General features: G+C 46.2%; 2 protein-coding genes across 2 annotated transcripts in view; one reads left to right on the top strand and one right to left on the bottom strand.

Annotated features, from left to right (window-relative positions):
• Window positions 1–761: 761 nt before the first annotated feature.
• On the top strand, window positions 762–9,303 carry pax9 (paired box 9). Its single transcript, XM_080024661.1, has 3 exons — window positions 762–874; window positions 1,519–2,151; window positions 9,072–9,303. Exons 1-3 carry the CDS (start codon window positions 868–870, stop codon window positions 9,245–9,247), a joined length of 816 nt encoding a protein of 271 aa, XP_079880787.1. The 5' UTR covers window positions 762–867; the 3' UTR covers window positions 9,248–9,303.
• Window positions 9,304–13,929: 4,626 nt separating this feature from the next.
• Window positions 13,930–21,293, bottom strand: part of slc25a21 (solute carrier family 25 member 21) — a 30,620-nt gene continuing 23,256 nt past the window's right edge. The window contains exons 5-9 of the mRNA XM_080024662.1: window positions 20,424–20,531; window positions 19,851–20,015; window positions 17,488–17,669; window positions 16,182–16,234; window positions 13,930–15,001 (exon numbers count right to left, since the gene is read on the bottom strand). Of these exons, the coding sequence (XP_079880788.1) occupies window positions 14,940–15,001; window positions 16,182–16,234; window positions 17,488–17,669; window positions 19,851–20,015; window positions 20,424–20,531 (570 nt within the window). The 3' untranslated portion in view covers window positions 13,930–14,939. The remainder of the gene's footprint in view (window positions 15,002–16,181; window positions 16,235–17,487; window positions 17,670–19,850; window positions 20,016–20,423; window positions 20,532–21,293) is intronic.

Below are 21,293 nucleotides of genomic sequence, written 5' to 3'. Positions count from 1 at the left end.
TGCATCGCGCAATGCATCCTTGGCATTAGAAATCAAATCGTGGCCTTTATTTTAGGTGGGATGAGACTGGCAGTGGTTATAATAAAAAAAGAAGGAGTTCAAATAAAACAAGATAATAGCAAATAAATGATGACGGGTGTGATGAGAAGTCATAGTATTCAATGCTGCTTTGCAACGGACGGTCTGAGCGCGCCCGTTTTGGGATGCGGATCCTACCTTTAAATTCATTGAAATGAATGGAAAACAGCCAGTCTAACGTTTAACCAACATTTACAGCAACCAAATAAATACATTTCCCGTCGGGTCTTTATTGATGGAACTCCACTGGCGAGCCCCCTGATTGGGATATCTGATATTTCCTTATACTCACCATCACCAAACGTGCTTCGTCCCGGGGTCCCCGCTCGGGACCCGCCGGGACAGGGGCGGAAGCCTTCCGCGCGCGACGTGTCATGTCAAAACTTTTTGGACCAATGGGGGCGCGGATCGGCGCCGCCTCGCCGCCCCATTGGCGGAGGGCGCGCGCCCGCGACGCGAGACGCGCTGCAAGTCCGGCCCACGGGGTCCCGCGCCGGGATGTAAGCCTGTCTCCCGCAGCCGCACCGAGCAGATCGTGGATCCGTCTCTCTCTCTCTCTCTCCCTCTCCGTCTCTCTCTCTCTCTCTCTCTCCCTCTCTCCCCCTCTCTCTCCCTCTCCCTCTCTCGCTCTCTCGCCGTGTGTCTCGCTCCGTTTTTTTTCCTCTTCCCGTGGACCCGTGGATTTTCCGTGAGGGGGGAGTTTTCGGGACGCTCGTGACCCTGGACGCGGAGACGGACGCACGCTGGAGGCGCATAACTGAGCCCACGGTCATCCTGTGCGGACACAACATGATGGGTGAGTCGGGCGGGCGCCGGGCTTCCGAACCCCGGGGAGGGTTAGGGGTGGCTTCGTGGTGTCGTTCGTGTTTATGTCGTGATCCCGCGGTGGGGTGGGTGGGGGTGGGGGGTGTCGGGGGGGGGGGGGCGCGGGGTGGGTGGGGGTGTGGGGGAGAGTGTTTTCTTTTAATCTTCGTGAAATATCTCAACTGTGCGTGGAGCCCGGCGCTCGGGCTTCAAGCAAACGGTTGAAATGATTATTCATCGGGCAAGCGAACCAGAGCATATACTGGGGTATATGTGGGTATTTATTCAATAATTAAAAGGAAATGTTTTTTTTTTTTTTGCACGGTTGCTGTTTAGTTTTGTTCGTGGTTTTACTAAGAAAAACACGCGTGATCTTGGCGGGTTCTGCAGGTTTCCATTTTGGTCAGAACCGCAACGGTCCAGCACGGTTAGAATCCAAACTGGTACCGTCGTAGGCTCCGTTCAATCCCTCATAACCGAGCCAGCGGCGGCCCCGCCGACCCGAACCCGTTCTTGTAAATATTCGCGCCGTTATTTTGAGAGTAGTGCGCGGATCTGCAAACCGGGGCCCGTGGGAGTGATTGCTCAGCGCGTATTTGACTTTTGCTGCATCTCCGTGTGTTTCCACGGCGCCAGAACCGGCCTTCGGGGAGGTGAACCAGCTCGGCGGAGTGTTTGTGAACGGCAGGCCGCTGCCCAACGCCATCCGCCTGCGGATAGTGGAGCTGGCCCAGCTCGGCATCAGGCCCTGCGACATCAGCCGGCAGCTGCGGGTCTCCCACGGCTGCGTCAGCAAGATCCTGGCCCGGTACAACGAGACGGGCTCCATCCTGCCCGGGGCCATAGGAGGCAGCAAGCCCCGGGTCACCACTCCGACGGTGGTCAAGCACATTCGGACATACAAGCAGCGGGACCCGGGGATTTTTGCCTGGGAAATCCGGGACCGGTTACTCGCCGACGGGGTGTGCGACAAGTTCAACCTCCCGTCCGTGAGCTCGATCAGTCGGATCCTGCGCAACAAGATTGGAAATCTGTCCCAGCAGAACCAGTATGAGTCCGGCAAGCAGGGGCCCCACCCTCCACCACAGCCCACGTTGCCCTACAACCACTTGTACTCGTATCCAACCCCCATTGGTGCCAGTGGCACCAAGGTGCCCACCCCCCCCGGCATGCCCACCCTCCCTGGACACATGGCCATGCACAGGATCTGGCCCTCATCACACTCAGTCACAGATATTCTTGGGATACGGTCCATTACAGAACAGCAAAGTAAGCATGCTTTTTTTTTGTTATTTTAAATCAAAAAATTAAATACAGTCCAGGCTGTATTGATCCAAAATGTGCGTGTGTGTGTGTGTGTGTGTGTGTGTGTGTGTGTTTGTGTGTGTGTGTGTGTGGGTGTGTGTGTGTGTGCGTGTGTGTGTGTGTTTGTTTTTGTGTGTGTGCGCGTATTGGAGGAGGGCATCTGAATACGTTCCCAAGCCTAAAAGTTAGATAATATGACATCTAGAAAACACAAAGGCCACCAAAAGAAATAGGGCCCAGCAGCCTCCTGGTTGGCATTTTGTTTTCCCAGCGATTTATAGGCAATAGCTCAAATGACTGGTTAGAAATAAAAAGCTGAACTTGAAATAAATATAAATATAAATATAAATATAAATATAAATATGAATATAAATATAAATATAAATATAAATATAAACATGAATATAAATATAAATATAAATATAAATATAAACATGAATATAAATATAAATATAAATATAATAATGATTAAATACGGATGTTGAATAGTACATGGGATTAAGAAAGGAAAAGTAAAATTGTGAATTACAACATTTGCCCGCATGGAGAAACTTTGCGCCAACGTTAATTTCCACAAACCATAAGCGCATTCTCATAGAGGCCTATTGTTTCCCTGTGCTATTATTATTATTATTATTATTATTATATTATTATCTTATTACATAATTTATAATTTGTAAGCTTTATCTGCTGAAAATGGGTCACACACATATAACCCTAGTTTTCTTTGCGTACAAAAACAGGAGAAATGTTTTGCAAACAGCGAAACAGGATCCTCCATAAATCACAGAGAATAGAGGAGTCCATTTGCTGTGACCATGTTTCTTGTAGCAGCAAAGGAAACGTTGTCAGCTGTTGTCAAGACATCATCATCATCATCTTCTTCTTCTTCCTCCTCCACCTCCCCTTCTCGCAAATGCAAAGTAGAAATTCAGTCCTTAAAAAATTATAATATAATTTGTGCATTTCCAAATTATTACCAGATGTCTCGTGCAGATTTTGGACGCCGAAATAAAAAGTGCACACGTCCAACGGAGCGGGACACATATTTCAGTGTTCATTTTTTTTTTAAATTCTAGAGGGAAAAAATGAAAACATACAATAAAAATAGGCCCAGGTGCAAATCCCAGTGACTTGGTCTGTTGTATTATAGGCCAAGCGTACAGCAGGTGAGATGTTTTATTTTATTTTAATTTATTTTTGTAATTTCGTGCGTATTTGCATCAGGCACGCACGCACACAATCGTGCACGCTTGTCACATACATTGAACTGGGTTAAAACAAACTGTACGTGATTTCAGCTGTAGGTCTATCGCTGAAATAGAGGAGTCCAACAATTCACATTTTTTAGGGTTTCTAAATTTTTTAAATTGAGAATTAAAGCTGTCGTTTTGAAGTTGAGGAAACCTTAAATATATTTATATATACGAAAACATATATATATATATAAATATATGAAAACATATATATATAAACAAATAAATAAATACATGTATATATATATATATATATATATACACATAGACACATATATATATATATATATAGACATATATAGACATAGATGTATATATAGACATATTTATATATTTATATATATATCTATATATTTATGTCTATATATATTTACATGTCTATATATACACAGTATATATAGACATAAATATATAGACGTAAATGTATATATAGACATATACACGTTTTTAAGTTGATGTAGCAGCTCCATTCTAGTACTTGTTTTTTTGCAGCGCGTGCATCCAAATAACATAAGGGAAGTGAAGAGGAAGATGCAGACAGGCCTCCATAGCAGCCAGATCAGGTTACAACTCTGGTGGGCTTTGCTCTGGTGGGGGGGGGGGGCGTGCATAATATAATATCCATCACGCACGAAGGGGAAACGGTTCAAGTGAATCTAATTTGTCCCCCACAGGAAGGCGTTTGGTGGGCTAGAGGTTCTTGGCTTTTACGCATAAGAGTCTTCTCAACTACAACCAGTTCGATCAGATCCACGGGACAGACGCGGCCTGAGCCCGGCCTGAGCCCATTTGTTGTATCGATTTAGTTTTTAATTCAGACCTGAGCGAGGAGCGAGCGTCCCAAGGCGTCATGGAGGGCGAAACCCCGAGGGGTTAGGTTGTTGCCGGGGTGCATGGAGACCAGAGTCCCCTCTCCGGTATAGAAGTAGATTTGTGAAGGGCCCCGACGCAGCCTGGGTGAACTGTGAACTCGGGTTCGGCTCGGTTGGATCCCGGGCTTGACTCGGTCCGGGGGTTCGCAGGGTGGTGCAGGGTGGCGCAGGCCTCCCCTCTTCCCTGACTCTGTTCCTGGAGCGCAGTCAACAGGACTCGTTTCCCACCTGCAGCCTCCCCACTATAGTCAGTGGCGTCACGGATAAACAGCATTTAGAACCCCAAGCAAAATAGTTACAGGTAAACAACAACAACAACAACAACAACAAAAAACAACAACAACAACAACAAAAAAGAACAACAAAAAAAACCAACAACAAACAACAAAAAAAACAAAAAACAACAACAAACAACAAAAAACAACAACAAACAACAAAAAAACTCAACAAAAAACACAGGACTCTCTCCAAGATTAAAGTCACCAGGAACCTTTATACCTATATATACCTATGTCCAATGGGAATGCATATGTCGTGATATAGTTGGTGTATTTATTCATCAATACTATTTAATAATTACCATTTTTGATATATATTTCATGGTATCAGTACGCTCCGGATATGTTGTCTTTACACATTCGACGCGTACCGTATAGAACCTGCAGAACAGGCGCTACTGAATTTAAACAATTTGTATAAATCTGAAACGGTGAAAAATACACAAGAATACTTTTCAGATGAGGAATCTTTATCGAAATATGTTGAAGATAAAGACAGAAAATATGAAGACAATGACATCCCGCTAGTTTGTCTAAGGAGACGCACCTTGTTAGAAGTCCAGTTAAACCCTGATTATTGCAGGAGGGAGGGTTTTGTTTAGTTTATATATATATATATATATATATATATATATATATATATATATATATATATATATATATACATATATATATATACATACACACACACACACACACACACACACACACACACACACACTGTACAATATACTATTCTATACTATACTATACTATACTATACTATATATTATATACTATACAATATATAATAAAAATATAATATGTATTATATATATATATTATTATTATTATTTTTGTTTTTTTGAGAGCAATCTTTCTCGAATATATAACATTTATTTTAGATAAATCGTGCAGGCCCAGTGCGCTGTGAGGGAAGGTTTTCTTTTTATGGATCTGCCTTTAATCCATCTCGATCCTCCTGGAAGCTCCTGGTGTCTCCACGGCACTGATCTCATTTTTGGAAACGGGGGGGGGAGGGAAAACCAAAACGTCGTCAGTTTCTGTAAAAAAGGATAACCACATGACTGTATTTGACTTTTAAGCTTAACTGATAAGAGGCCGCGGCAGCGTGTGCGTGTGTGCGTTTGTGTGTGCGTGCGGATAACCCAGCGTGCGTTTGCGCATGCGTGCAGATGTGGCTGCAGCTTTTATTTCGAGGCGCGTCGCTCCAAACGCAGACGAACGCATTTAGCGCCGCATCCCTAAAGTTCTGTCCGTGTCACCGGGTTTTTTCATGCTTTCTTTTTTTGTTGTTGTTTTTTTTGTTTTTCCAGAAACGCTCATTAAACGGAAAGCGAGCCTGCAGGGTGTCCAGGGCTGTGTCACAAAGACACAGTGTGGACAAAATGAAAGTACAACACAGAGTTATGGTCAGCGTGAAGGGCAGAAAATAATAAGTCTATAAATTACAGACCTGGTTGCATAAAAATAGGAGGAACGTTGAAACAAACGATAACCTTTTCCTTTCGCACTCGCCATCGCACTACTTACTCAGATCTGACTGAAATTGGCCTGCAATTTGTGATATATATATATATATATATATATATATATATATATATATATTTATATAAAAATACACACACACACACGCACACGAGTACATAGCGACAACAATGTTAGTGTCATATTACTTGTACATTATGGCCCGGGCCTCTGCACATTGATTAACCTACGCTTATATGATCTAATAATATTTATAATATTTATTTATTATTATGTCGTTGGATTGCTTGAAAGGCAAAATGTATTATTATTATTATTATTATTATTATTATTATTATTATTATTATTATTATTATACAGTAAGAGAGCCGCGTCTCATCCCTCTAACTCCTCGTTTCAAAGTTGCTGTGTTCACTGCTGCCCATGAGGCATAAACTTACGTTTCACCATATTCTGTTTGTTTCATATCAAAAGTACATTATTAGTTTATTAGTATAAAATGTGAACTGGCTCATCTCCTGGCCAAGCGCCACAGAGTCACCAGGAAAATCACTTTATTTAGTATTATTGATGTACTCTTGGCCTCGTTCCTGCCGCAGTGCCATCACATGTGTCAGGTCTTGATGTGAAGAGGAAGGATCATTACATTTATATTTAGGAGTCAGTGCGTGTTCATATGCTCCCATATGCATAGTACACACACAGTCCTCTAAGGAAATAGAGCCGGTGACGAATTCAGGTCCAAAATATGTGAGTTGCTGTTGTTTCGTTGTGAAAAGTAATTTTACAGTATTTGTTTTAAGCAAACTAAATATTTAAATAGTGCCGAACTTTTTTAGTTGTTTGACACCTTTTGAGGCTTTTTTCTCTGAGGCGTTTTGGCATTTTGACATCTTTAAATATATCACATTTGATGGACCTTTTCCTGGTAAATCATATATATAAATATATATAAAAATATAAATATACATATATATATGTATATTTATATATATATGCATTTATATATATATGTATTTATATATATATGCATTTATATACAGTATACATAAATGTATATAAATGTATATATATATATATATACACACACACATTTATACGCCTACCTACCGACTATTCAGAAAATTAATCAACGATGCATGTCGAATAACCTTCAATAAAACCTTATTCAACGTATTTAAAAAAGCAAATCATCCTTTACAATCTCTCTTAAATAAATAAATAATGGGTTTATGCAATGAAAACACATCAGATACGAGCTTCAACAAATTTCTATTTTTCTACCTTAATAGCAGTAGTCATTAAAAAAAATCCCGACAGACTAGACAGTATGTATTATTAATATGCTGTACTTCAAATACTGTCAAATAATTAAGCAGAATAATCTCTCGTTGTGTCATTGGCTCGGACATTTTCCCACATTTACACGCAGACACAGACGCATAAACAACAAACATTCTCTCACTCGCTCACGCTCACACACGCGCGCGCACACACACACACACACACACACACACACACACACACACACACACACACACACCAAACACAAACACCCCACACACACACACACACCACACACACACACACACACACACACGCACGCACGCACGCGCACACACACACACACACACACACACACACACACACACACACACACACACACACACACACAAAGGTTTTGCAGGTATTGAATCAAACACTGTCCAGTTTTCCTCTGATCTGATCTTCAGTGTTCTGTGCAAATCAGTCCATCTCAGTGCATAAAATAATGATAATAATGATGATAACAGTTACAGAGGCGCGATAGGCCTGCTGCAGTAGGCCTGCTGCAGTAGGCCTGCTGCAGTAGGCCTGCTGCAGTGACTCTTATCTCGGGCGAATTAGGTCTCAACAAATGTTCCTTGGTAGCTGCGGACCACCCAGTCACCGCGGAAACACTTCAGTCCACAACTTTAGGTTCTGTCATCCTGCCAGATAAGTGAGACCAGTTTAAATGATAAGAACCGTGTGTTTGCATCATATTTCCCTCCTTCCTGGCTTTTCCCTCCCAATCTCTCGTGACATCCATCGCCCCCCCCCCCCCCCCTCCAGCTCCCCCTCCACCCCCCACCACAACGTCTCCTGTAGTCTGGCATGGCCCTCCGCCACAGTCAACAAGACAAAGCTTGTGTCTCCCAAACATGTTATTTTGAAGGAAAAAAAAAAAAGGCACTCGGAGAGAATAGCGTGGTGCCCGGAGAGACGAGCGGCTCGTGTGATTTGACGTTTTTAGTCAAATATTTATTATGTTGGTGAATGTTTAAAAAAGTGAAAAAAAAAAAAAAAGTGAAAAAAAAAACAACAAAAAAAAAAAGCAAAAAGAGAGAGAGGGAAAAAAAAAAAGATGATTCAAATCTCCAGGTTGAAGTTCGGGCCATAGCTCTGCTATTTATCTTCACTTTCACCTCCTTTCTTCGCTCGCTCCTCCCTCCTCCTGTTAAGGCTCACTCTGCTGGTACTCAGAGACTGTGTGTGTGTGTGTGTGTGTGTGTGTGTGCGTGTGTGTGTGTGTGTGTGTGTGTGTGTGTGTGTGTGTGTGTGTGTGCGCATGTGTGTTTATGCGTGTGCGTGCGCCCTGCACCAGGGTCGATGTCACTTCACGTTCAGTTTACTCACCTGGAACTAAGTCCGTCTGTAATGAAAGAGCCTTAGTTCTCCAGTTCTTTTCTCCAAACGCACAGATTGAGGGGAAGGGAAAAGATTCTACGTTTCTACGTTTTTTTTAGTTTTGTTTTTTTTCGATTTTTTTGGAAATCTGAGCTTAATTAATTTCCCTGGATCAGTCAGAGTTTAAAGGTAAATCGGCCCGCGGAGCCGCCGAGGTCCCCGGGCGGAGGGGTACAGCAGGGTACGGGGTACAGTGGGGAACTTTTGGGCTTACCGAGCGATTCCCCCCCGAGTAACCTGCTCCTTGTCCCTTGTCCCGTTTCTCTCCCCCCTCCCCCCAGACGCCGAGTGGATTGCCCACAGTGAACAGCTATGTCACGGCGCCCAGCATCCCTCCCTACCGCCCTCCCACCCAAGCGTCGCCCTGCACGGGGTACAGCGCCACCACGTCGGCCTATGTGACCGGAGCCACATGGCAGCCAGCCAGTGGCAGTGCTCTATCTCCCCACAGCTGTGACATGGCCTCCACCCGCGGCCTCAGCACTGTAGAGACCGGACCCTCCGCCACCCCCACCCCCCGCCACCCCCACGGACGGATTCCCACCGAGAACCTTGGCCAAACACGCCCTCCCCGTTGACCACCACCACCGCCCCACCCCACCCCCACCTCCACGCCCTCCGCCTGTGACGCCCAGACGCCGGGGAGGCCACGTCAGGCCAAAGAAACGGGCGGAGCGCGGCCCCTCAAGGCCCGCCTGGAACTTTGACAGAGGTTGTATTGAAGGACTGATAAGACTCTGATGAGGGCGCTCGGGCGCCCTTCTGCAACATTCCTCGCAGTTGCGCCCGCGCCGCGCACTTCTGCAAATGTCTTTGGGGAAAATGGGGTAACGTATGAGTTCATTAACGAGCAAATACAAAAAAGTCTTAAGTTTAAGTGTTTCCAGGGTGCGTATCGATTTTCTATTGTGCTGGTTTTTTTATTTTATTTTTTTTATGTTTGTATGCTTTGTTTTTGATAAAAATTAAATGTCTGACGGAGCTTTTTTTTTTTTTTTTTCCTACTTCTCGGTGCAACTCCTGAGAGAAGTTAACGTTATGTTTATTTATTAGAATAAGGTACGTTGAACGAAGTGCAATTAGCCTCACGGACAGCACGGGACGCTCCTCGCACACTGAGACAGAATTGGCCTTGGGTCTCACGTTGGAGTCGACAGCATCGACAGTTCCAAAAGTGTTGCACAATGAAATTGAATGTATCTTATTAAATTCTTTGGTTGTCCTTGATCCTCCCCGACGCAATCGTTTGTTTGTGGAATTTTCAACCTCGGGGGCTCTTTAGAGTCTGCCTGTGATGGGGAATAACTGGAGCGCGCGGCAGAAATGCCGTCGGACCTTCTCTGAAAAAACGAGGCGGCCGCGTTTTTTCCGGCGAAGCGTACGCTCACCTGCCCACGACACACAAGCAGGATGTCACATTCCAAGTGTTCGCAAACAGACCAGGAGCGAGAGGGTTCAATAGAAATGACGTCGTGGAAGCCCGTGCGCCACGCGTAATTAATCTCAGCCACTCCACAAACGGACATCGCCTCCTCCACGTGTGACCTGCTGTGTTGCGCCGTAGAACCTAATTGTCACCAGATAGAAAATACCTTTTTAATGGATTTTTTTTTTTTCGAGGATTTAAAAAAGGTCACGGATCAGTGAAATATCTTTTTATTTTTTATTTTTTTTAACCTCATTAAAGTCTTAACATCGCCTGCGCTCCTGTTGTGCCCAGAGCCAACCTGAATTCTGGCCTTTCCATGTACAGATCGAGGTGTAAGTACACAACCTGGCTGAGTGTCTTTAGGGTTGATGGGTTGGAATTATTATAGTGACATTTTGTGCCTTTTTCTTTATGGACGATAATGCATCCTATACTGTCATATTTCCATTTAATACCTCAAATTATATCTAACAAAACCCCATTTTGACCGGACCATGTTGGCTTTGATTTAATAATATATACATTTTATTCTGTATTATTTATGTTTTGATTTTTCTGAAACACACAAATGTGGCATTGCAACACGGAGACAGCAGATTTGCGTGCCGGGGTCCCACCCTTCCAGCCCGGCGGAGCCACAGGTAAACGCTGTGTTTCCGGGCGAAACGTCGCGCCCATTTGACTGTGGTCCCCCCAGGTCGCCGGGTTGCGCACCACGCGGTTCCCTGAGGGATCAGGTGGCCGCAGGAGGACACAAAAAAACACCCGCGGGAAGCCGCAGAGTGGCCCCGCCGGGCCCCGGACTCCCGGTGTCAGGTGAGCTCAGGGTTTCCGGGGCGAGGCTCGACGAGACCTCCCCAGCCGCTCCCTCGCACAGAAGCAGAGGGGCGGAGGGGAGGGTGTTTAAAAGTCCTGGCCCCAAGCCCCCAAACCCCCACCCCCATTCCTCCTCCCGCGCCACAGCATAAACAGTCCCTCTCCGTGCCGCAGTGTAAACAGTCCTCTCCCGGGCCGGCGCTGATTTGACTTGGAAAGCGCCCTCTCTCTCTCTCTCTCTCTCTCTCTCTCTCTCTCTCTCTCTCTCGCTCTCTCTCTCTCTCTCCCCCGCCCCCCGCCCCCGCATCCAGTGGTCACGGACCGTTGCTCGGGGATGGTGGTGTTGCTTTGACCGTATGTGAACCACATCACAGGGACTCCGTGATCACACGCTCGGCCCGAGCCCTCCAGGCCGCCGCCATTATCTACCATCCCCTCCGCGCACGATAGAGCCGGGGCTCCGCTCTCCGTCGTAAAAAGTCTTTGGGGCGAGACCGGCGTGAAAATATGTTTTTGTCTCCGTCCTACGCGAGCGCCACGCAACTTTTCCTTTCAAGTTACATCACAGAGCGAGCGCTCGTCAGCCCACTCCCACTGGGCTGGTCTGGTGACTCACACCAGAAAATTGAAGTGTGGTTGTTTTAATTGACGCCAGCGTATTAAAAAAATAGGAACAGTGTGTGTTTCTAGACAAGAGAAATACTTTCTTGAAATCCTCATAATATGTGCCGCTGTAGTCTCATGTAGGTCAACTTTATGGAAGTCAGGTCTAAAGACGTAGCTTTAAAAATAGGGGCAAACATGTGCTTATAATTAATGATGTTGAGGCTTCGGTGTCATATGGTTATCTTTACGTCTTTTCCAGAGTTTTCCAGAGTAACACAGCACAGGGTTTTTCAGGAGGAAGCAGCCGGAGTGTTTGCTCTGCCAAAATACCTCTTAATATTTCTAATAACCAGTCATTTTTATTAAATAATGGCCCTTGAAATGTTATTTTTTGCTTTAAACACCTGAAAATGGTGTTTTGATGTGTTTAGCTTTGGCTTTTTTTTTTATGATTACTTTTTACTATTATTATTCTATGATTATATTATATATTATTATTTATTATTATACTTTTTTTTATATTTTACATTTCTAGCATAAATTAAGATAATTGTATTCAATCACATTTCATTTTCCTGATACTTTTGCAGCATTCCTTCATCCCACGCTTTGTTTTAAGGTTGATAAGTATGACTTGAATATCCATAACGGTGTGAAATTACACTAAAACTAAAATCGACTTAGTGAGTTATTTTAATTGTTGTCGGGAAATATACCTTTTAATGCGGAGGCGCTGGACTTTTTTTGACGCAGAGTCTCATGCCTTAAAACAACAGCTCTGAACACACAGGTGAGTCAAACCTCTGGAAAGTCAATCCTGCTGATGGTAAAATTCCAACATGACAGTTTTCTGTGTGTGTGCGTGCGTGTGTGTGCGTGCCTGTGTGGGTGCGTGTGTGTGTGCGCGCGCGCGTGTGTGTGCGTGTGATCATGTGGCGTGCATTGATGCATGTGTGCCCCCAAAGTGGAAATACATTACTGTAGAAATTCACGTACGAAAAATCCCCCGAATGCATCAAGTGATATTAATGATTAAGCGGCAGCGCCGGGGACAGGCCCGGCCACGTCCTGGTCCCAGCCAGAGCGCAGCGGAGGAGCCGCCGCCATGAGGGCGAGCACGCGGGCGAGGTGTGAGACGGGCGGTGAGAAGCCAGTGGAAAATGGCTCCGGCACAGCCAAGATTTATGATCGTAACGGCGGTGAACGCGGAAGCTCAGGTGAAGGGGTGGGCTCCGTTGCCCAGCAACCAGCAAGAGAGAGAGCGAGAGAGAGAGAGAGAGAGAGAGAGACGTTGCACATGTTACAAGCTGTCGAGGCCGAAAAACAAACCCCTGCATTCAGGGCTCCGTGTTAAGACCTTACAGTTCCATCAATCGGCGTGTCGCAGCGGTTAGTCAATCAGCACGGGGCCCGGGGCCCGGGGCGGAGAGGGAGGGAGCGGCGGCTTCTCCATTTCGGCAGAAAGGAAACTCCCACATTAACGAGAGAGTGTCGGAACGCAGAGCCCAACTCAGAGCCGTCCACTGCTGCGAGACGGGGGGTCAAGGTCGGCCACACACGCAAGCACACACGCACACACACACGCACACACACACGCACACACACACACACGACTGATTTTGTTGAGAAACAAGTTAATTTGCGTCGACTCCTTTTTCTTTTTGACTTAATACCAACTCCCCTGATGACTAATGGATAAGGCCATTACTCCCCCTCCCCTCTCTCTCTTTTCGTGAAGCACCATTATCCTTGGGGCGAGCAACAGGTGTGTATATGTGCGTGTGTGTGTTTGTATGCTGGGGGGTGCATATTTGTGTAAGCGATGGATCAGCAGCGGGAGAGAATGTCTGCGGTGACCTCCAGTCCTCCGTGGCATTTGAATTTTCTGGGGCCGGTGTTGTTTTTAGCCGCTGCCGGGTTCGGCTGAGGCCCCGACTCACCTCCACGGGGGAGAGAGGCAGAGCGGACTGATGCAGCCGCTCCGATGACAGCTCCTCAAACAACAGCGGTTTCCAACGGAGGGAGAGGGGAGGAAGCGACGGAGGGAGGGGGAGGGGAGGAGGAGGAGGGGAGGCGGGAGGGAGCACACTGTTGAAATGCTCCCAACGTTGTCTAGCTGCGACAAACAGAAAACACAAACAGACGGCGGAGCACACACATGGCTACGGGATCAACAAAACACACACACACACACACACACACACACACACACACACACACACACACACACACGAAATGATATTTGTGCTCCAACAAACACAAAATATTTTCACACTGACACATAGAAATCTTTGCAAGAGTAAAAAAATGCTTTAATTATTTTTTTTTTTTAATCCAATACATGTATTTTTCCGTAACAGCTTCTACATCTACATTAAAAATTGGATACATTTTCAAGTCACTACAGGCTTGAAATGAGAGGACAGAAACATGGATTATGAAAAAAAGAAAATTGTTGTGCAGAAATGTGCTCTGCCTTATTTGTTTGTTTTTTATTTATGAGAAATCTTTTCAGCAGGATGGATGCATGGGGCTCAGAACCTACGCAGAGCTGTAATGGCTTCGTACAATGCAAGGTTTAAGTGGCCGTGTCACAAATTTTGTCTTTTTTTTTTGCCCGAAGCAGGTGAAAAAAAAATTTTGGACAAAAAACTGTGATCAGATAATTCCTGATTTTTCGTTTCTAAAATAATCTTTTTGGGGGGATCTTTTCAATAGTCTGATCGTATGAAAAGTTGTTATAATTAGCAAAGTTGCTGAAATAAGCAAATTTAAAATGGAAATCTGTGTATTTAGAGAAGAAAAAGACGACACATAAGAAAATCTAAAGACTAAATGTCGTTACATAAATGTCGTTACGTAATACTTAGTCAGGAGATGCACAGTTCTTCCACTGGCAGCGCAACCGGAGATACTTCAGTATGTCTGTCAAATAAACCTTCATCCGACTTGTTTTTTTCTAAAGAAATCCTGGAACTGCATTGGAATCCTTGGACCATGAAGACGCGGCGAGTGTAAAAAAAAATAAAATTAAGAATGACAAAATTGCTGTTTAAAAGAAATCCCTTTAAGACGACAAGAAATCCCTTATTGCTCCATACACACATTTGCATATATATGCATATATATATATATGCATACATGCATATATATATATATATATATATGCTAAAATGTAAAAAAAAAACATTTCAGTTTTTTAGTTTTTCTTGTTTTTAGTTGTTGTAGTTTTTTTTACTGTAGTGTTTTCAGGTAAAGATCCCAGTTAAGGCACTCGTTGTGTTTCCCTTCCCATTAACTACCAGTTCCTGTGGAGCCATCCAGACACGTACTCATAGACCAGCAGCATCACAGCTCCGCCTGCAAACAACACACACATTTAAAAAAAAAAAAAAAAAAAAGTTAAATCAGTTAACAATAGATATATTTAATGGAGTGTCATCAGCGGTTAATAACTAGGAAAAAAAAATAATCATTAGGACGACAAGACTGGAGACAGGGAAACTATTCAATGAGGTGCAAGAAAGGACGGACAAAGGATCGTTGGAACTGTGGGTTTGAGTCATTTAATGATACGTTTCGTGCAACAGAATGCGAAAGAATAGGTTAATATAACTACACCATGTCTAATTTAACAATACTGATAAAAAAAGGTATTGGCTAAATGGTGAAATATGTAAAATATAAGTATACGCTTGTGCTGGCGTGTGAGGCAGGGACGTGGAATCGAGAATTGAGTAAATTCAGTGAAAATGATTCCTACAATAAAGGTATTTTTCGACGTCTCGAGTTCTTAATAGAATGCTCTCGATTTGAATTTCCATCGAGTTGAATACGGACTGTTTCTTATTAGCGTAGCTTCAAATTAAATAATCCACCAGGTGCACGCGGGACACGCTTGGAGATTTCTCACAAGGCCTTGCGACACATATCTGGAAGAAATTAATTTAAAAAACAAGCCTAAAATCAGGCAAAAAGTGAAGACGCTGACCTCTAAATACCCTGCTATCAACAGAGGGTAAAAAAATACTAGAAAGAAATGATGCTTACAGGCATAGAGAGCCTGAGAGATGTATTTGTGATTTAATAATTGTGATTTTGTGTATTCATACTTTCCCTAAAAAAATAAAAAATAAAACCTTGAACTTTGCGCCAGCCTGAGTTTGTCCCTCCATTAGACGACAGTGGAACAACTGTGTTATTACGCGATTATATGGTTTGGGACACCCTGCCTCGACTAATTATTAAAAGTTTGCCGCAAATCCCCGAAATAATGATGTCAATTATGTTAGCATTTCTAAAACCAATTGTCCAAACAACCTCAAGGAAAAAATCTATTACGCCTCCAAAAATCTGAAAACGCCTTGACAGAAAAAAAAAAAAAAAAAAAGTTTCCCCTCAGTGAAAGTAAAAATGAAATTCCTTGAATGGCCTCAGGGATGTTTGTATGACTGAATAATTGCCGATCCAATTTGCGGTTTTGAGGAATATTTTAATATTAACATGAAAAAAAACAAAACAACGTTTGTTAGTTTCTCACCTGGCCCGAGCCTCATTATCTTGGGGACCAAACCTTTGTAGAGGGCCAAGAATCTACGAAGAAGCAACAGAGAAAATGTTCATAAAACACACAAGTCACCGGGAGCGTATATGTTACGAGTGCACTTATATGCGTAATAATACGTGTGCATATTTTTGTGTATAATGTGTACGTGTTGAGTGTACGTGTGGTTATTTTAATATATTCTTATCTGGATATGTGCATGGATTTACTCTGTTTCTCTATATGTGTAGAAAAGGTTTTATATATGTGTGTGTGTGTGTGTGTGTTCATATTTGATATGATGCGTGTGTTTCTGCCCCAAATTTTCTGCGTATATGTATCAGTGTAATGTTATGTGTGTGTGTGTGTGTGTGTGTGTGTGTGTGTGTGTGTGTGTGTGTGTGTGCGTGTGTGTGCGCGTGTGTGTGTATGCGCAGGCCGTCCGGGCTCTGCTTCGGCCCGCCCGCCTGCCTGCGCTTGGCCCCTAGTCCGGCAGAGCGGAGCGGGTCTAATGGCGTGTACCTGCCCCTAATGTGTTCAAGGTGATCGGCGGCCGGCTGCCGCTGCCTCGTGCCCCCTGTCCCGCTCCCTGCCCCCGCCGCTGATGCCGTTAATAAGGCTCGACCCACTTCCTCCCTGGCCCTCTGTCTGATTAGATTGACCCGCCGAGCGCCGCGCGGCTCGTTAGGGTCTGCTTAACGACGTCTCCCACGGGGACCACTAATTAGCTGCGACTGTGTTGTGTTACAGCCGGGGACTGGATGTGGCAGAGGGGGCACCCGCTCCCTCGCCCCTGGGGTGGAGAGGGCTCCGGCGGCGCTCCTCCCGCCGCAGCCCCCAAGGCTCCTGTGTCCGCTAACTACAAACATCTCGGGGGCCGGCCCCTGCTCCGCGCGGCTGCGCGGGGGGAAGGCGGGGAAAAAAAACGTCCATAACACTTACACTCCGCTTCAAAGTTCACGTTGGGAGCCGTCCCCTCCGACGGGCTTTGAAAATGTGAAATAATCACCGCGGCCGGGCCGCGTGGGTAACGCGTCGCCGTTTCAGATCTTCCAAATCTGGATCCGTTTGCGTGCGTTCTCCCACGTCATCAGCGCTGATAACGGGCCAATGTTGACTCTAGCGACAATAAGTCTTCCCGCTCGCGTTTTGGGCAGGCAGGGAAAGTGGGGCGTGACTCCCTTCGGCGACGCGCCCGGGCCGCGTCGCACGGCGGCCGCGGTGGTTTTTTCGGCTGCTTTCAAGGCCCCCGCTCTCGTTCACCCGATCCGTTCCCTATAGCGGAAACCCAGCCGGCCCGTACCCTTCCTCCCGGTACACCAGGCCCATGGTCTGGAAGCAGGTGCGATACTTGATCTCTCCCGCCACCGGCTGGGGCCCTTGGATGCGGCTCTTGGCGACGTCAAACGGTATGTTCACGCAGGATGAGATGGTTCCAGAGGTCAGGCCGATGGCGAACTTCCGCAGGAACTCCAGAGTCGGATCCTGGCAAGGTGAGAGGGAGGAACGGAACAGGGGGAGGTCACAAAAAAAAACACTTACAACGGCTGCCGTCGCCTCGGCGGCGTAATTATGGCCCTGAGTGCCCTGCTCGTCTGCATTACCGACAATTTTTTTTTTCAATTTTAATTTTTTTTTTATTATTATGGAAGCGGTCTTCGAGAGGACGTGTGATTTGTGGCCATCACGACATTCGGTAAGCCCGGATACCACACGGGCGGCGCGGAAAAAAAGTATTAGCATGAGGGCTGACAGCGGGGATGTGTCGTCGTACGAGAGGGAGAGAATATGAGGGGGCTTGTGGATATGATTGCAAAGCTGGCATGAAAGCCCTGATCATTTTATGGTAGCGGGGGGCAGATTAGTGCTTCCTGACTGCGGTGCAGCCCTGTGATTGGCTGAGCAGAAGCACATGTTCTCGGGGGAGCCAAGAGAGGGGATTTATAAACAGGGTTCATGCAGGCAGACTGGGGAGGCATATGGGGACAATTTGGGTAATTGGGCTGTGACTCGGCACAGGGGTATTACTGTACCAGAGAAGCCCAGACTCAGAGAGCTCTGACAGCTAATTGGCCAGGATATTTTTACAAATGACAGCAACCTCTCCGGTCCAGGCCTTTCTCAAGCGGCCGGACACCCTGGGAGCCGAGGTAAATCAATAGCTAATCCCACTTCTTCTCCATTCTTTCTTAAAGCGAAATGCGGGGAAGGGGAAGGCAGGGGCGGAGGAGTCGAACGGGGTGGGTTGAGGGGGCCGGGGGTTGGGGTTGTGGGGCGGGGGCGGTGTTCCCGTGGTCTAAGTACGCCCATCAACCCACTTCCGAACAGCCTTGAGTAAACACATCCTCGCACATTCACCTCTGCACGATGGCGGCGCTATCTGCTATTCAAATGGTGACGGAGGGGGGGGGCGGCCAGCGCGGCGCTGGATTTGACTGCGGACACGTCTGACTTGCGAGCTCATTGCTCACGTTGCTGCGAAAAGGGCCGCTCCCGGAGAGATCCAATCAGCGGCGCCGCCCAGAGCGGCGGGGAGGCCTCGATATTCCTCGCCCGCTGCCCAGACAATGATAATAAGTCGCCTCGGACAAAACCGGCTCAGCGTCAAAAAAAAAAACCAACCCAAAAATGACTTGGCTTCCAACTCAAGGGTTTAACAGGGAAAGGTACGGGGGAAAGAATATAAATAAGTGATCCGGAAGCTTCTAGACCGATCAAAACGGAGGAAAAAAAGACGCCGCTCGGTCGAGCTGCAGTTTCGGGGAACGAGGCTCCTCCTGGAGGAATGTTGAACATCGCAGCAGCGCGGGCCTCCGCTGCAGCCTCCCGGTGAAAGCACGACCCATTGTCTGCTTCCAATTAGTTCATTGGAGTTAATCTAATGCTTCAGTTTGTACATGTGGAACAGGGCGTATGGCAACGTTTCCATTAAACAAAATTAACTTTTGTTTGGGCCATCAGGCCCTGCCGGATGTGTAACGCGAAACTTTGAGGATGTTATGCAGAGCAAATAGACGAGGTATTAGCGGCGCTGATCTTACAAGCTGCACTCTGATTTTCCCCCGCGACCCGCCCCCCACCACCACCACCACCACCACCACAGGACGCGGCCCTAACCAATCATACTGTCAAAAGCTTGTTATTCCCCACAGGCTAAGTGACTGGGACACGTGGCTATCATATACCCTGAGGTTAGCAGCAGCAGCTAATAGACGCAGACACCGTGGGCCGGGGCCGGGGCCGGCTCAAAGGGCTGCTCTGTAACCCGAGTTTGGCTTAACATTTCTGTGCATAAAGCAAAGTTTATTATCATTGTTTCTCAAAGGCCTTTGTTAGAGCCAGAGCGACGGGTCCGTCGATTAAGGTTTGATCCGAGGCTTGTGGGCGGCGGCGGAAGGCGGCGAGCTACCGTGTTTGAGTGCTTTTGACCCGGAACGGTACTTTATTGAGTATAATTTGAACAGTATTTGAGTAACTTTTCCCCCCAAAAAGTACCGCGCTTGTGTAGTTTCAACTTTTGATAAAGGTAGACAGGCAGAATCTCACTCAAATCCCACCCAAACAATCAATTCACCGGAAATATGTAAAAGTTGTGTTAATTTCCCTGAAAATGACTGCACTAGTGCTCGGGTAAACTGTCTCAGAACAAATGGAGACGGGCGTTACCGGGCTGGCGGGAATGGCGTCCTTGACGTTGAAGTAGAAGCCAAAGTAGATCATGTTGAAGACGCCGTGGCGCCCCAGGGTGGACGTCAGGCCCTTGTTCAGGCCCCTCAGCCCAAATCCGTCCGTGTTGATGATGTGCCGAGCCTTGGCGAACGAGGAGGGTTGCTGCGTGGAGACGGGGGAAGATATGCTCAAAGGGAGCGAGATACCAATTGTACAGACGCGATCGATGGGTTGAAATGATTCTTTTTGAAAATGATCAATAAAAATAAATCTCATTATTTTTTATTTTTATTCACTGGCAAATTGATTAAAAAAAATACATAGTAAAATATAAGCTTCTTAACTATTTGAGTTTTTGTAGAAGGTCACATTATTATAGTATTATAGTATTTTGAGTACTTTATTAGAGTATTTTGATAAGTATCTCAACACAACTCAACAGTTTTGTTTATTTTATTCTTATCTCTTGTCGAACCAAAAACGACAAAACATACAAAGGGTAATTAAAAAACTTCATTTCAAGTACTTGAAAGTAATGGGAAAGGCGTAGAGGAGGCGAAGGGTTTTTACCTCCTTGAAGGAATCCCTGTTGGCCTGGAGACTGACTTTTACCACCTCAAATGGGTTGACCACAAAGGCCTCGGTCAAGCCCGACCCCAGCCCGGCCACGGACAGCGCCTGGGGAGAGCGATGCACTTAGAAAGCAAAGTGTGGAGGCGCATACGGATGTCAAAACGGATTTCATCACTCGTCTCAACGGGGAAAACCAGCGTTCTTGTTTTTTTTCGGAACACGTTCTCCGAGTCCCTTTCCCCTCCATCACTCTCCGTCATGGAGAGTGATGGAGCGCCGTCGCCGCGATTTGATGAATGCCGGCGGAGACGAAAGGCGACGGGTGGGGGCGAAAGGGAGGTGGCGACGGGAGCGAGGCGGACGGAGGGGACGATCCGCCGGCGTGGAAATGCAACGCGGGGGGAAAACCGTTTGGGGGGGGTTTCGCCATCGCCCCGTACCCGAAACGTGGCGAAAAAAAAGGCAGTCACGAGCCGCTCTCGTGAGAGAGAGAGAGAGAGAAAAAAACCCCAAAAAAACGACAGCGCTGAAATCGACCTCGTGTGACGGTTCGGATTTTACGAGGTGAGGAGAAGACTCTATATGTTCCGGCCTGGCGTGCCGCTGACAGTCACTGTCCTGTGTGTCGCAACGTTATCTACATCTTTATGGGGGGGTGATGACGTGTATGCGTGCGTGTGTGCGCACGCGCGTGCGTGCTCGGGGAGAGGCGTAATGGGAACACGTCGGGAACGTGTCTCGGCCTCATTACTCTTGCCGAGTCTTTATCCTGCTGTCAGAGCCGCTCTCAGACATGCCCCGTGCTGTTGACACAGCCAGCCGGCCCCGTTCTAATTCCTTATTTGTATTATTACTGTACGCGTCCCC

Source organism: Zeus faber (assembly GCF_960531495.2).
Source record: "Zeus faber genome assembly, contig: SCAFFOLD_70, whole genome shotgun sequence".
Taxonomy (NCBI): domain Eukaryota; kingdom Metazoa; phylum Chordata; class Actinopteri; order Zeiformes; family Zeidae; genus Zeus; species Zeus faber.
Note: the sequence above shows the minus strand (reverse complement) of the source record. Positions and strands in the feature narration are given on the sequence as shown.